This window comes from Dendrobates tinctorius, unplaced genomic scaffold, assembly GCF_039654945.1.
Source record: "Dendrobates tinctorius isolate UK_male_01 unplaced genomic scaffold, ASM3965494v1 ptg000171l, whole genome shotgun sequence".
NCBI lineage: Eukaryota > Metazoa > Chordata > Amphibia > Anura > Dendrobatidae > Dendrobates > Dendrobates tinctorius.
The window spans coordinates 19190676-19208192 of NW_027361838.1; the positions used below are offsets into that span (position 1 = coordinate 19190676).

Below are 17517 nucleotides of genomic sequence, written 5' to 3' on the forward strand. Positions count from 1 at the left end.
CAGGTCCATTGTAAAGTTTGTTGGAAAAATGAGAAATCGCTGGTCAACTTTTATCTCTTTTAACGTCCTAGCAAAACAATGTTTCCAAAATTGTGCTGATGTAAAGTAGACATGTGGGAAATGTTGTTTATTAACTATTTTGGGTGACATCACTCTCTGATTTAAGGGTGCAAAAAAAAGTTTGAAAATTGCTAAATTTTTTGAAAATTTTTGCAAAATTTCCATTTTTTTTCATAATAAACGCAAGTTTTAGCGAATAAATTTTACAATTAACATGAAGTACAATATGTCACAAAAAACAATCTCAGAATCAGTGGGATATGTTGAAGTGTATCAGAGCTATAACTTCATAACGTGACAGTAGATAGAATTGTAAAAATTGGCCTGGTCATTAACCCCTTTCCGATATCAGGCGTAATAGTACGCCGATGTCAGACTCCCTCTGTTTGATGTGGGCTCTGGCGTTGAGCCTACATCTTTCCTGGCACATGTTAGCTGTTTTGAACCCCCTGAACCAGCTAACAGCGGCATCATTTAACATGCACTTCCGGCAATTGTGCCGGAATTCTGCCCATTCGTGACTCCCATCACGTGATCGTGGTTCACCGGTGAGTCTGCATGACAACCAGAGATCTCCTTCAAACCTCTATGGTTGTAAATGCCGGATTGCTATGAGCGCTGCCTGGTGGTCGGCACTCATTGCAAGTCAGCAATTCTGCTACATACAGGCAATCTGATCATTGCCTGTATGTAGCAGAGCCGATCGGGTTATGGCAGCTTCTAGTCTCCCATAGAGACTATTGAAGCATGCCAAAAGTAAAAAAAAATGTTTTGAAAAATATTTATAAAAATAAAAAAATATAAATATTCAGAATTGCCCAATCTATCAATATAAAAAAATTAACCTGATCCCTAAATAGTGTAACGAGAAAAAAAAAACACGCCAGTTTTATGTTTATTTGGTTGCCACAACATTGCATTAAAATGCAATAACGGGCGGTCAAAAGATTTTATCTGCACCAAAATGGTATCATTAAAAATGCCAACTCAGCCCGCAAAAAATAAGCCTTCAACCAACCCGAGATCACGAAAAAAGGAGACGCTACGAGTATCGAAAAATGGAGCAATTTTTTTAACCCCTTCATGACATTCACCATTCTAGTACAGTTCATGTTTTGTCTCCCCTGTGATGTGGGCTCCGGCAGTGAGCCCACATCTTTCCCAGTACATGTCAGCTGTTTTGAACAGCTGACATGTGCCCGGAACAGCCGCGGGTGGAGTTGCAATCCACCCACGGCTATTAACCTGTTAAATTCCGCTGTCAAACTCTGACAGCAGCATTTAATGTGCGTTTCCGGCAATGGCACCGGAAATCTGCCTATCGGTGAACCCCGTCACATAATTGCAGGTCACCGATGGGTTGGCATGACATATAGAACAAAGTCCAGCTCACCAGTAAAGACATCTTGAGAATCGGAGCACGGAGACGCCGTGTCATGGCGTATGAAATTTCCAATGTAAGAAGATAATCCAGCTCCACGATAAAGTGAAAGACGAATTCTTTATTCTCTCACAATGATTACAGGATAGAGGATAAAATATCACCTATGCTGATATTTTATCCTCTATCCTGTAATCATTGTAAGTGAATAAATCGTTTTTCACTTTATCGTGGAGCTGGATTATGTTCTTACATTGGCATGACAACCAGAGGTTTCCTGCAGACCTCTATGGTTGTGAATCACCGAACCCGAGATCACGAAAAATGGAGACACTACGGTCTTGGAAAATTACGCGCTTTTTTTTTTAAGCAAACCTTGGATTTTTTTCATCACTTAAATAAAAAAGAACCTAGAATTTGTTTCCCGTTTTTGAGTACACGATATGGTAAAACCAATGATGTCGTTCAAAAGTACAAATTATCCCACAAAAAAACAAGCCGTCACATGGCCATACTGATGGAAAAAAAAAGTTATTGCTCTGGGAAGAAGGGGAGCGAAAAACAGAAGCGCAAAAACGAAAAAGGGCTTTGTCTCAAAGGGGGTTAAACAAATTTTGAAATTTTTTTTCACCATGTATATAAAAAGAACCTAGACATGTTTGATGTCTATGAACTCGTAATGGCCTGGAGAATCATAGTGTCAGGTTAGTTTTAGCATTTAGTGAACATGGTAAAAAACACCAAAAAATAACTGTGGGATTGCACTTTTTTTAAAATTTCAACACACTTGGATTTTTTTTCCTGTTTTCTAGTACACGACATGGTAAAACCAATGGTGTCTTTCAAAAGTACAACTCGTCTCACAAAAAAACAAGCACTGACATGTAAATTTTGACCAAAAAATAAAAAAGTTATGGCTTTAGGAAGAAGGGGAGCAAAAAATGAAAATGCAAAACCAAAAATACCTCTGGTTGTTAAGGGGATAAGTCCCAAATTGGCTCTGCCACTAAAGGGTTAATTCAGGGATACAGAAAGTATGCATTTACATAAATGAAATCTGTCAAAAATCTGACCATGTGTCGCAGTTATAAAATGCTCCCTAAATGGTATTCTAATGTCAACACATTTACACAGCTGCTACTTGGGTGGTTCTTCTACCTGTTCACAGTTACAGTCCCTTTGGAACTTCTAGATTTAAAAATGTAGGTCTTTTTATGGCCGTTTTAGTAGACTACCATTTTAGCGCTGTTCACATCTCCAGCAGATTCTGTCATGCTATATTTGATAAGAAGGCTGGTGTTTCCTGTAAATACAAGAAACATCACGAAAAGCATGAAAAGCACAACAGACCTTGTTAATGGGGCCCATCAGGCGTCATTATTCTCCTACAGCATTGTGTCAGCTTAGTTTTTGTGCTTCTACTTACTGCATGATGAAGAAAAAATGGAATTTGTGGCGCAGGTGTAAACTTAGACTTATGTTGCAATTAACACAGATGTTTCTGCATCATCAACAATTTTCTTCACAGATTTATTTTCCAGCAGGATTGAACCTAAATCAACTTGGTAGTACAGGGATTTTATAATTCCAAAACCTCCTACGCAAGCACCCTGCTGATGATGCCTTTTGGCTGAAGAAAATAACATTCTTTGCAATCTTGCGTGGTAATTGGAGATGAACAGATCAATTAGTGGAGGATAGAGATGAGCGACTTTGCCTTTTTTAGGGTCGAGTCGGGTTTCATGAAACCCGACTTTCTCAAAAGTAGAGTCGAACGAAATTGGCCGACTATTGGGAAAAGTCGAAGGTCCGACAGAAACACGAAACCCAATGTAAGTCAATGGGGAAGCAAAGTCGGCAGGGAGTGGAGGACAGTAAACACACCTACATGCCGGACTGCTTTTTTAAAGTGCGCGAAAACTCTCTCTCCCCGGACCCTGCACATGTCATCTCGTTGCCCACAGTGTACGTCCTTGCTCAGTGGTTGAAAAAAGTCACGTGCAAGCATGCTGGGAAATCCGACTTTGGCGCTCGTTTTGCCGACCGCATGACCGACTTCACACTGTGGTCGGGTTTCGGTCAGCGAAACCCGACTTTGCCATAAGTCGGCAACTTATGAATCTGACCGACCTGTTTCGCTCAACTCTAGTGGAGGATTGAGTTTGAGTAAAATTTCTCAAAATTCTTCGCTTCGCGTTAATTGAAACATTTTAAGCTTCAATTTGCAGTTCGCCCCCAAATAAGTTGCCCTGCACCATTGCTAAACCATCAAAGAGCAGGCTTACGTCATTTTTGCATTGCCACTCTGGCCTCCCCACAAAGCCTTGCACCGATGACATCTAACGGATTAGCATATCCTGTACAGTGTTGGTCAGTATCTCGGCATCACAGATCAGTGGTTCTCAGTGGATCACAGTTTGTCCGACAGAATTGTTTTTCATCACCAGAATTTCATCTCCAGAATCACTGAGTAAAGCCCCCGTTACACACTGCGATATCGCTAGCAATATCGCTGTAAAGTCACCGATTTTGTGACGTTACAGCGATATTGCTAACGATATCGCTGCATGTGATACTTACCTCCGACCGGCTCCCCCGCTGATTATCGCTGATCGCGCGAGAAGCTGCAGGACCATTCCTCGTCGTCCACTTCCTGCTGGGCTTCCTGCTGTGACGACAAGCGACGCGTGGAGCCTGGCGGGAGGACGCAGGATCGCCGCATCTGACAGGTAAGTAGCGATCCCCGTCCCCAGCGATGTCGCTGGTGAGATCTGCCTGAGTGGCAGCTCACTAGCGACCACCCAGTGATTCACCAGTGATCCTGACCGCGTCATATCGCTGGTCGGGATCGCTGGTGAGTCGCTAGGTGTAACGGTACCCTTAGGCTATGTTGACACATTGTGGTTTTGCTGCGTTTTTCTTTTTCTGCAGGCAAAACCTGCTCTCTTGGCAGTAAAGAATTTTCTTTTTTTCTGCATTTTTCAGGATCCCAAAGTTCAGCTTTGCTTCCATCATAGAAGCATGAACAATGCAAGGTGTTAGGTCACCAATGCAAGACATATGTGAAGCCATAAAACCATTTTGGGAAAAAAGGGCAATTTGATCAAATTATTTAGTGAAAAAAAAAATTATGTCTGAAAAATTGTGACTATTCTGAACAAAAAAGTTCATATGAGTTTATGAAAAAATACACAATTACAAATGTAACAGTCGAGGGAGGAGAATTGGTCTGGAATGGTTTACCTAAGGCCTGTTTCACACTTTAGTCTTTTGGCGTCAGTCAAAATCCGTTGTTAGGAGAAAAAAAACGAATCCGACGGATTTGCCCCCTGGATCCGTCTTTTTTCCCATAGACTTGTACCGACGGATTGTGACGGATGGCCATCCTTTTCGTCCGTGATGCGACGGATCCGTCGAATAGTCGGTGTCCATCAGCCGGAAAAAATGTCCATAGGAACATTTTTTGTCTCCGTCGAAAAGTCGGACAGTGACGGATCCGTCGCCATCCGTCATTTGCTATAATAGACGCCTATGGGCGACAGGTCTGTCGCTGTCCGTCACATGACGGAATCCAGCAACGGATTCCATTTTTTTAAACTGAGCATGCTCCAAATATTAATAACAGATAGGGTGTTAGGGCTGGTGGAACGCACCACATTATAAAATAGTAGAGTGTGTGTTCGCAGCCCGGGGTCCACCGTGCAGAGGTGGTACACTGCTGCTAGGTAATGGCGGAAGGGAAGAGCGGCGTGAAAAGTCACACGTGTGTTACGTCACCCAGTGTGAACAGGAGCGGATTCTGTTACTTCACAGAACCGCACAGCCGCTTGAAAGTGAATGTCGGAGCCTGTTTTGCTCACAGAGCCCGGCCACAGAGCGCACAGCAAACAGCCACAGAACTCCACCCCAAGGCACGGGGTTAGAGTCCTTCTAAGCCACTGAGCGCGCGGCGTCGCTGCCATGAACGCCGCTATAGACGCTGGCTAAGGAGTGTGGAGCACTTGCTCTGAGGTGTGCCGAGTCACTGACAGTGACTAATATCTGACTCAGCTGTCCTACCTACGCCTAAGCCTGGGCGCTTACCTGGGCGCTGACCTTCCTGGCTTCTCGGATAGGCCAATCCGAACACGAGCAGGACCTGAGCACATGACCTTCGATCTCCAATGGGAGATCACACGACGGGCATGCTCAGTGGCCCGACATGAGGACTTAGTTCCTGGAGAATCTCGCTGCTGAGCAGCATGCACTGCCATAGCTGTGCCAGAGGTGGCAGCAGCAAGCAAACCCATGGAGCTGGTCTGGGCAGAGCGCTGGGACCGATGAGTTTGCTGAGCAAGCTCCTCTGTGGCTGGAGAGGAATGGGAGACCGCCGGAAGTCTTGGGATTCTCGCTGTGCAGCGACAGAAATCTGACGCCTAACATTGGGCAGTTGGATCCAGCGAGAAAACGGATCCATCGCATCAGTTTTGTCACAATCTGCGACGGATCCTTTTTTTAAAAAAAATGCTGGATTGTGACTGATGCAAAAAGACTGAAGTGTGAAACAGGCCTAAGACCTTCGCAGAGCATTGCGTTTGTAGGACACTGCTTTTAGAACCCTTGAGTTGATCAGGTATTGTTAAGTTTCACACCTTGGTAGGCAAATTTTTACTTTACACTTATCACTAAAAATGAAGCAGTTTTCCAATTCAGTCAAGAAAGAAAAGCAATGTGTGTGCATGAGATTTCTGAAATCTCATAGCTTTTGCTGGTACTGTAAAAGGCAGCTTAAAATTTGCATTAAAAAAAGGAACAAAAACGCAACATGTGAGCATAGCCTAAGTCTCTCTCCTATAGATTGTAAGCTCTTATGGACAGTGGGGTCCTCTCTCTCTCTCTTATAGAGTGTAAACTCTTATAGTCAGTGGGATCCTCTCTTTCCTGTAGTGTGTAAGCTCTAATGGTCAGTGGGATCCTCTCTTTCCTGTAGTGTGTAAGCTCTTATGGTCAGTGGGGTCCTCTTTCTCCTGTAGTGTGTAAGCTCTTATGGTCAGTGGGATCCTCTCTCTCCTGTAGTGTGTAAGCTCTTTTGGGCAGTGGGGTCCTCTCTCCTGTAGTGTGTAAGCTCTTATGGTCAGTAGGGTCCTCTCCTGTAGTGTGTAAGCTCTTTTGGGCAGTGGGGTCCTGTCTCACCTGTAGTATGTAAGGTTTTATGGTCAGTGGGATCCTCTCTCTCCTGTAGAGTGTAAGCTCTTTTGGCCAGTGGGGTTCTCTCTCTCCTGTAATGTGTAAGCTCTTATGGTCAGTGGGGTCCTGTCTCTTTCCTGTAGTGTGTAAGCTCTTATGGTCAGTGGGGTCCTCTCTCCTGTAGTGTGTAAGCTCTTATGGTCAGCAGGGTCCTCTCTCTCCTGTTGTGTGTAAGCTCTTATGGTCAGTAGGGTCCTCTCTCTCCTGTAGAGTGTAAGCTCTTATGGTCAGTGAGGTTCTCTGTTTTTTTACAAACAATTACATGTTTTCCAGTATTGAAAGCCACTCAAATTTATTTGCCACAAATCAATGTTTTGGGGGAAGATTTGACAAAGTTGGCAAATTTGAATTTCAAAACATTCACTCATCTGTAAAGATAGTTATTGAAATAATACTGCCAGGCTGCCGTTTGTTTATGCTATTAAAGAATGTAATATTAAAATGGAATCCCTCATTGGTTTTATGCTGCCCCCATGATACAATTCTCTATCCAGCTTATTTGGCTCTGAATAAACTGTACATATCATAGGAAGAACATTCACCTGTTGGCATGTTGCATTTATGAGGCAAAGATGTGTATGCTGTATTTTTCTATTTGCAGCAGGTGTAACCAATCCCATATATTTCATCTAAGAATCAGCTGTCCCAGACATTGCCCAGCCTTCAGGATAGCCCTGCCTTAATGCTTCTCTTTTACTCACTGTGCACAAGTGGCTGCATATAGCCCTGGGGTCTCCACAGATAATTGGACGCAGCAGATCTGTGATACTTGTAGCGCTGTCACCTAAATGCTGTATGGTTTAAGACTTTCAACCTTGCTTTTGCTTTTTGCTTTAGTTCAACAGTTCATAATATATAGAAGGAAACAAGAAAGTAATTAACTGATCTTTAAGCATGGTTACACACTTGCCTTAGGATCCTCCATGAAGCATTGTATTGCGTCCTGGTTCAAGAAGTAGCTTAATCGCTTAAATTGATGTTAAATGATTTGGATTCGGTGCGGAAGTGTTTACAGCACACGGTTCCTGCACATAGCGTTCACTCAATCATTACTAACACAACAGCCAGTGGCTAAAAAGAGATCATATTGGGGATTTTCTGTAGGAAATTGGAAAATTATATTTTAGTGTTAGTTTCTTTTCATGTGTCTCCAAATAACTGCAAGAAAATGGCACTTACCTTAAACATGAAGTGCCCCCAAACCTCAATTTATTTGGAAGATGTCACCTCCGTGCATCATAACTGTACAGCCTACCCTTAATGGGATTTCATTGTTTTATATAAATGAAGATTAATAAAAGTGTAAAGAAAATATTTGCAACTTTCTAGTATACTTTGGGGAGAATTAACCCTCCAATAAAATTAGTGCATCTCTGACTGTGGTAGATAGTCAGATGGTGAAGATTTGAGCTATACTTTAGGCCAGTTTCTAGCAAACCACATCATAGATTTGGTAGCCTGTGAGTGGTCCTGCCCCTTTTTCTAGGCCTCCATCACTTTTTTAGAAGACTTATGATGAGTGTTGGATGTTAACCCCATAATGACCACCTAATGGCTTAAAACTGACCTGAGTTATAAGTGATTAGCAACTACACTATAGGTGACACCCTGCTGCATTAGTCCCAATCTGTGTTGGCACCGCCAGATAACGGCCTTAGAGTCGAGGCTGTTCTTTCACATTGCATTCTGTGTCCCCGTCGGTGCATACATCTCAAATTCCCCGCAAAATGGGGTGCGGATGCATGCGCCGACGGGGCCAATAGACTGTAATGGTGACGGCAGAGCGAACGTGAGCTCTGCCAGCAGTTTTTTTTTTAGGAGTTTCTGCCGTCTTCTACATCTGATTGTCCGTCTCCTGTAGGCATAAACTCCTGAAAATGATGCCCATCATTGGATGTTTTTAATTGATCCATCCTTGTAGATTGTAAGCTTGCGAGCAGGGACCTCACTCCTAATGTCACTGTTTGAATTGTCTTAACTTGTATTGAATTTATTGTCTGTACATGTCCCCGCTTAATTGTAAAGTGCTGCGGAATTTGTTGGCGCTATATAAATAAAAATTATTATTATTATTATTATTATCCATCTCAATCCCTTTAAATCTATTTATAAATGACATGCTGTAAACTGTACATAAATGATGCATACTTATATATTCTGGGGTTTTTTTCAGAACCGCCTGTGCCCATTGCACCACCACAATTATCATCTGTTGGAGCAACATATCTGTGGATACAGCTCAATGCAAACTCAATAAATGGAGATGGCCCCATCATTGAAAGGGATATAGAGTATCGCACTACTAGCGGGACCTGGTCTGACATCCAGTCTGTGGATTCATCCAGCTATAAGATTGGACATCTTGACCCTGACACCGAATACGAGATAAGTGTCTTGTTAACAAGACCAGGAGATGGTGGAACTGGATCACCTGGACCTGCATTGAGAACCAGGACAAAATGTGCTGGTGAGTAGAAAAAAAAAAAGAATATTTAATCACTATGGTTAAAGGAACTATTCCTTCCAATGTCATCAGTGTTAGTACATTGTGACCGGAAAGCCCTGTGATATCCTGATATATTTCATCAGAAGATTTATGGTGGAAGAGATAGCAGAGAGCCGGTGGGATAAATGGAGCATATTATGCCTATTGTGTAGTATAATTTCAAACTTCTCAATTGTTACAAGTCTTACGGGAAGAAGGAGGGTGGGGGGCACATACATAAATGCAAAGTTGGCTTACAGGAAAAATTTCTGTCTCTGGTTAAAATAATGTGATCTTAAATTATGTGACTTGCATAGTGTTTTACTGTCTCCTTGTATATACTGTAAGCAGAAAAAAGGTGCAGTTGGCATAGCTCAGCCAGCTTCTGAGCAATTCATTTTATGATCTGTCCAGTCCATAGATTAACCCTTAAAGAAACACTTTATGTGTCCATGTCTCTTAAATAAACAGCATGGTTATGTGTAATTATAAAATATAATACAACCTGAAGAATGGTGAAGAATATATAAAACCAAAGGTCATATTTTATCTTACATTTTAACAACTAATGACTCTGGATGTGACACGGGTGCTGTCATTAATAATATTGCCAGTCATCATAGCAGAGTTTATATCAGTTCAGCCTGCAAATTGTACTCCAGTGTAGCAGCACAAGCAATAAATGAATCGCAAATGTAACCCCCACAAGGTGAACATGTAATGATTGCACTTCACAACCTAAAGAGTAACTAAGCTTTCATTTACTTTTAAATAACTTTGTCCCCCCAGTATTACATACAGGGAGCTTGTGGAAGCAAATCCAATGCTTCCATTACAGTATACTATCCAGGGGCAGTGAGGGCCTGTTTATTGGCATTGACTTATATTACTGACATCATTGTATTCCTGCAGTGTCAGGAGACAGTGCTGTGGGTTAAGCTGAATTTATACTGAATGATTGCATGCAGTAACATTCTCAATGAGACTCGTGTCACAATAATTGTGCAGTGTAAACAGGCTGCTGATAACCCGGCGAGTGAGCAAAACTCTAGTTCATCGGATGAACCTACCTTTGCATAGATAAAAAGATCATCGCTCTCTGTGATGTAAATAGGAATTGTGCTACCAAAAACACTGGCAGCCTAGCAAACTGAATGATCTAGAACAAAATGCTTAGCTCGTTTAGTTTACTGCTGTCTGCCTGTGTACACAGTCCAAGCAAACGGACCCTTAAGCCCCCTTCACACATAGCAAGATCGCTAGCAATATCGTTAAAGCGTCACCGATTTTGTGACGCAACAGCAATATCGGTAGCTACATGTGACACATACCTCCAACCGGCTCCCCGCTGGATATCGCTGATCGCGCGAGAACAGGATGGTCCATTTCTCGTCGTCAGCTTCCTGCTGGCGCCGACGAGCGACTCCATGGACGCGGGCGGAAGACGTCACCCTCGCTGCGTGTGACAGGTAAGTATTGACCGCCGACCGCTGCTGCATCGCTGGTGGGATCTGTCTGTTTGGCAGCTCACTAGCGACCATTTAGCGATGCACCAGCGATCCTGACCGGGTCGTATCGTGGTCGGGATCGCTGGTGCATCGCTAAATGTAACGGGACCTTTAGACTAATCGCACAACAACGTGATAAGAATCACAAGATCACTTGTTGAGCTCAGTATCTCTGAGGCTAGGCAAATGCAGGAGATTGTTCTGGTAAGTAGAACACATTGGCAGGAAGGCAAATTTTTTACCTCACCGAAACAATATGCTGTGATTCCATGCTGTCCAGTCTGTATAGTCTTTTTATTCCTTCCGTGACCAGTAGCTTTCCTGCATTGTGAGACATATCAATTACACAGTAAATAGTTGGGGCACATTTATAGGATTATCTCACCACAGGAACATTTTTATCTACATCCAGTTTTCGAACTTATTTTTATTCTAAGATCTATTGATTAAAATGTTTTTTGGTTGTTGGACAACCCCTATAATTCTCAATGCTTTTCAACCAGTCTTAAATGAAAAAAATATGCGGCTAATTAATTCTTTTGAGAACCCTGCTATTAGAAGTGGAAATAAAGAACAAAGACTACAAATATTGAATGAAAATATAGGGGCAAGAGAACCCGATTACAAGCTAAAGTGTGTCTATGCAAATTCACAGAGCATGGGAAACAAACATGGAGAATTGGAGCTGCTAACACAGGAAGAGAGATATGATTTCATAGGCATCATTGAAACTTGGTGGGATGATACACATGATTGGAATACAAACCTTGAAGGCTACAACTTATTTATAACAGGCTTAACAGGATGGGAGGAGGAGCTGCATTGTATGTTAGGAAAGTGTATATCAAAACAGTGATCCAATCTTCAGAGAATGGTAGCTCTGTAGAAACTGTTTAGGTAAGAATACAAGGAGAGAAGAACAAAAAGGACACTATTGTAGGTGTTTGCTGTAGGCCACCTGAACAGACTGAAGATATGGATGAGCTCTTTTTACGTCGGAGATCTCTGTTCTCAAAAAAGTACAACGTGATCATGGGATATTTTAACTATCCAGATATTTGTTGGGAATCTCTCTCTAACAAAAGTAATGGGTCCAGAAAATTCTTATCTTCTCTCACTGACAACTTTGTCTTTCAAAAGGTAGAAGAAAGAACAAGAGAATTTGCCATATTGGACCTAATTTTACCAACAGCAGGAAATGGTTGAGGAAGCAAAGGTGACTGGAAATTTAGGAGACAGCGATCATGTTATCCTCGAATTTTGGATTACAAGAGGAGGAAGACCTGCCAGAACTCAGTCTTTAAGGTTGGACTTCAGAAAGGCAGATTTTAATGGACTCAGATAGAGAGGATAGGAGAGGTCCAATGGCTGTTATTTCTGAAGTACAGAAATGTATAAGAAAGATTGGACATTTTGTTAAAGGAATTTCTCACTGCACAATCAGTAACAATATAGAAAAGATGGAAGATTTCGAAGCATTTAATATCCAGGATCAATAGCATAGGTAAAGGGGAAAAGGAAAATAGTCAGCTCACCAGTCTTCTGCAGGTTTCTCTGATTGAACACGCACAGGGCCGCCTTGATCAGAGGTGTGATTCATAATGAGAAATGGAAGAGGAAAAATATCTCCAGCGTGTAATCCAATAAAATCGATTCTTTTATTCAAGGCATATTGAAATGTATGTATCAAAAATACAAATGGACAAAGGAAAGGAAGGATGGGGTCCCCATAACCAACGCGTTTCAACCTCTTGCCGTCTTAGTCATGGTACCATGCATGGTCATCAAATGAGCATTGATTGCATCTTTAATGTGGGCATGAAAGAAAGTGTGAAAGTGAAATAGTGCCTATTGAAATGCTCTATCGTTGATGAGCTTCTTTTACCAATGAAATACCTACTGGTGTAAGTGGCCTTTAAGACAAATATGGTCTCATGTTTTATTCTTTTTTCATCACACTTTTCATTTCTTCAGGTTTCTATGCGCTAATCTAATTTAGAGCTGCAACAATTGAATTTAGATCTCTTACCAACAAATTTGGTTTGTTGGACAGGTTGCTACATTTAGCTAATCTTTATAGAGAGTTTAGTTGTTTAAATGTTCCATAATTAGACGGCAGTTAGAAAAACTCATTTCTGCTTATTGAAAAACTCTAGTCAAATTAAATTAACCATCAAATAAAGAAGAAAAATGAAAGTTCTCATGATACGTTGCGAAGGTGTGCAGTGTCAGAGGTCACCAGCGCGGATGATATTGCTTCCATAATTCTCTAGCTAATTTAACTGTATTACTTTTTCATGGTAATTGTGCTGTAATTATGTCTTGTTGGAGGGGTGAAAATTAGAAAATAAATCTAAGCTATGTTCTGCCGACACTTGAGATTTGACAGATATTAGAAATGTAAAACGATAACTTAATTTTTTGGGGGGGATTTGTATTTTTTTTCTTCAGATTTTGCACATTAGAATTGTATTGTTTACCCTGAATAGCTTTTCCTTTGGTGGTTTATGTATAATTCATAAAGAACTGAGCAACTGCAAAAGAGAAGTGTCATTCCTATGTTCTGTGACGTTGTTCTCTGACATCCCTAATTGGGGGGCTGCTGGATCCAAACGACTTCCTAATCACTAGTTAATGGGGTTAGTACATGCTGAAGAACTAATGACAAACAAATTAAGAATGGGAGGTGTAAAACATTGCCATCCTCAGATGTACGTCTTTCAATTAACAACAGGAGTCAATTTAATGGAAGAGTCATTGCACCTGGTTAATGACAGTGATAATTACATGCTGCCATTCTGAAACTATGGGGACTAGAACAACTCCAGATTCAAATCACCAGTCTTATGGCTAGGAGATCTTCCCTCTACTTTAACCCATTCATCTCATCCGGAACCCTCTCAGATAGTCTGATCTCTTTTTATATTAGCTTTTGATTAAGATTTTAACATGTTGGATTGGATATATTAGGAAAGTGATTAACATAATGAAAAGTATGCGAAAATATAAGGCAACCAAAAAATGTTTGCAGTGATCAACATGCATCTTAATTATATATACTACTCATTTCATTGGAGGGGGGCTATGCTACCATATGTGCTTGTTCTAACCACCTGCACCCAACACACTTATAAACTAAGCAGATCAGAAAACAGATTCTCTAGTTAGCTAGAGGGTGCGCTGACCGTGCGCTAGTAGAATTTTGCGTGCGCTGCGCCTTTCTACGGTGCTCCGAGTGCACCAAAATGCAAAATGGTGCGTTTGGCGCACACCGGCGCACCATCAAAAGGACGCACGCAAAATTTTACTAGCGCACGGTCAGGGCACGGTCTGCGCACCCTATGCTAAAGATAGGGTGTGCAGATCGCATGCAGCCGTGTGCGATACTAGGCGGAGATGACTGGGGGGCGTGCAGGGGGCGGGGCTTAGCGGCGGCCATGCGCTGCGGCCCAAAACGCTAGTGTGAAGCTAGCCTTAGGGAGTTGTTTTCCATCCAGATGGGGAGTCATGACTCCTTATCTTACACAGAGCTATCTTACACATTGCTATCCAATGGCTGGAAACCCCAGTGATTCCAAGAACAAGCTCAGCATAGCCCCATCTGACAGATGTGGAGGGCAAACATGTGCAATTCTGCACCTATTGCGCTCTCTTATTTGGCCCATATATGTTTCCACAGGCCAACAAGTTGTAATATAGCTGTGTATCTATACCACCAGTTTCTTATTTGCAATAAATAGAGCTCCATAACAGAAAATCTTTCCATTTGCCTCCACATCTGTGCGGATGCCTGTGTATTTAACTAACCTGTATCTTGTATTAATTGTAAGAAAATGACATTTAATTTTTATAGTAAAACTATAAAGGTCTTGGCTCAAGACAATTATTTATTATGGATGTACTGGGTGGATTTTCCAGAAGCAAATCCAAAGTGGAATACAGTAACAGCAATGTAAATGGGAGTTACTAAATCTCCTGCACAAGATGCAGACATTTTCCTTACATTAACTGGTGTAGTATCAGTTCTTTTTGCAGAATTCATGGCAGACTTCAACCTTGCAATGCATTGGGTGATGTCTTCAAGAATTCTGCAACAATATTTGAAGCAAAACTTGCGTGTAAAACAGAGAATTGCAGCAAAATTGCAGTAAGTTTGCTACAAATTATGCAAGGTATTGGCCAATCTTCACATGCCACAAATGCAAGCTTGTGTCTCTGTTGGAGGAAAAGTTGCAAAACCTCGAAGAGAGGATAGCTACATTGAAGATCATTAAGGAAGGTGAAGGGTTCTTAGACAGAGCAGAATTATCTCTTCATGTTACAGAAAGAGAAGAAATTCGAAGTGCACCTGAAGAAACGGAGGAATGGAAACATGTGACCCAGAGAAGCAGGAGGATTGGGAAACGGTCAGCGCCCATACTGCTAAGGAACCAGTACCAGGCTCTCACGCAGGAGAACGATGAAGAAATACATCAGGATAAGACTTTGCCCACAAACACCAACCTTGTACGCCTTCAGAATCCTCCTGGATGGAGAAAGAAAAATGTTCTGAAGAAGAAACAGAGAGTGGTGGTCATGGGGGATTCCCTGTTGAGAGGAACAGAGGCCACTATCTGCAGACCAGATATAACCTCAAGAGAAATGTCCTGTCTTCCAGGTGCAAAAATTAAAGATGTGTCTGACAGGATATCAGGACTCTTCAGACCTACAGATGACTACCCATTCCTGCTAATACATGTGGGGACAAATGACACAGCAAGAAACGACCTGGAAACCATCTGCAATGACTTTGAAAACCTAGGTAAGAAAGTGAAAGAACTGGGAGCGCAGGTGGTCTTCTCTTCCATCCTCCCAGTGGATGGCCATGGAACAAGGAGGTGGAATAAGATTCTGCAGGTGAACAACTGGCTATGTCAATGGTGCCGTCAGCAAGGATTTGGATTTCTGGATCACGGAGTGAATTACCTATACAATGGACTACTTGCTAGAGATGGGGTGCACCTTATGAAGACTGGAAAACATGTATTTGTAAGTCGCTTTGCTACACTCATCAGGAGAGCTTTAAACTAGAACAATGTGGGAAGGGAAGCAAAAGGCCAGAAAAAGCCATACACCTGACAAATGCTATTGAGAATTCTGCTATTAGAAGTGGAAAGGAAGAACAAAGACAAAAGAATCTAAATAATAAAAATATTGGAGAAAGAGAAACCAATCACAAACTAAAATGTTTCTATGCTAATGCACAAAGCATGGGCAACAAACAAGGAGAATTGGAACTACTAACGCAGGAAAAGAAATATGATGTCATTGGAATCACTGAAACTTGGTGGGACGATACACATGATTGGAATACAAGGCTAGAAGGATACAACTTATTTGCTAGAAACAGACTTGATAAACAAGGAGGAGGTGTCGCATTGTATGTTAGAAACGCGTATATCTGCACAGAGATTGAAGCTTCAGAGACTGGGAGTTCTGTGGAAACTGTTTGGGTAAGAATACAAGGACAGAACAATGGAAAGGACACCATTGTAGGCATTTACTACAGGCCACCTGTTCAAGCTGAAGATATGAATGAAATCTTTGCATCAAATGGCCAAGTACTCCAAAAAAATGACATAGTTGTCATGGGAGATTTCAACTATCCTGACATTTGTTGGGAATCTCTCTCAGGCAAAACTAACAGGTCTAGGAAATTCTTATCCTCTTTTGCTGAATACTTTATCTTCCAAAAGGTAGGGGAGAAAACAAGGGGAACTGCTACCTTGGATCTAATCCTTATAAACAGGGAGGAAATGGTTGAGGAGGTAAAAGTGGCTGAGACCCTAGGAGGAAGCGACCGTGCTATTGTAGAATTTTGGATAACTAGAGGAGGAAGACCTGTGAAGACTCAGACGTCAAGGTTAGATTTCTGAAAGGCAGATTTTAAGGGATTCAGAAAGAGAATTGGAGGGATCCAATGGCTGGATATCCTTAAGGACAAAAATGTCCATGAAGGATGGGAAATCTTGAAAAATGAAATTCTCAAAGCACAATTGTTAACAATTCCGAAAAGAGGGAAGAATAGGAAGCATTTAAGGAAACCAGGATGGATCAACACAGAACTTAAGCACATGCTAAAAAGGAAGAAAGAAATGTTTATAAAATGGAAAGAGGGAGGCATATCTAAAGAAGAATATAATGCTGTCTGCAGAACCTGCAGGGCACGAATCAGATTATCTAAAGCTGACAATGAATTGAGGCTTGCAAGAGATGTCAAAAGCAATAATAAAGGATTTTGGGGATATGTCAAAAGTAAAAGAAAAGTCAAAGATGCTATAGGATTTTTACATGGTGAAAATGATGAAATGGTAAGACAGGATTTTGAGAAGGCCGAACTTTTAAATTCCTATTTTGCATCTGTTTTCACTCAGAAAGGAAATATAACATCAATGGTTCTTCACTGTCCTATTAAGGGAATAGAAGAATCCAGGATATCTATAAACAAAAAGTTAGTTAGTGAGGAAACACTTAGCTAACCTAAATGAATTCAAGTCTCCAGGTCCAGATGAATTACACCCCAGAGTTCTGAAGGAGATAGCAGAAGAAATTTTTGAACCCCTCTCCATAATCTTTGAAAATTCTTGGAGAACAGGAGAAGTCCCAGAAGACTGGAGAAGAGCAAATGTTATTCCTATCTTCAAAAAGGGGAAGAAGGTGGACCCAGGGAACTATAGGCCGGTGAGTTTGACTTCTATACCAGGAAAGATGTTTGAACAAATTATTAAGCAACATGTATGTAAGTACCTGGACAAGAATGAAGTGATTAATCAGAGTCGGCATGGGTTTGTAGTTAATAAGTCATGTCAGACTAACTT

The 17517-nt window shown here is 41.5% G+C and overlaps 1 protein-coding gene across 5 annotated transcripts in view; it reads left to right on the top strand.

Annotated features, from left to right (window-relative positions):
* PTPRM (protein tyrosine phosphatase receptor type M) overlaps window positions 1-17517 on the top strand; it is a 929698-nt gene that overhangs the window by 376588 nt on the left and 535593 nt on the right. For all 5 annotated transcript variants that reach the window (XM_073550942.1, XM_073550938.1, XM_073550940.1 and 2 more), the window contains exon 7: window positions 8841-9134. In XM_073550942.1, the coding sequence (XP_073407043.1) occupies window positions 8841-9134 (294 nt within the window). The remainder of the gene's footprint in view (window positions 1-8840; window positions 9135-17517) is intronic.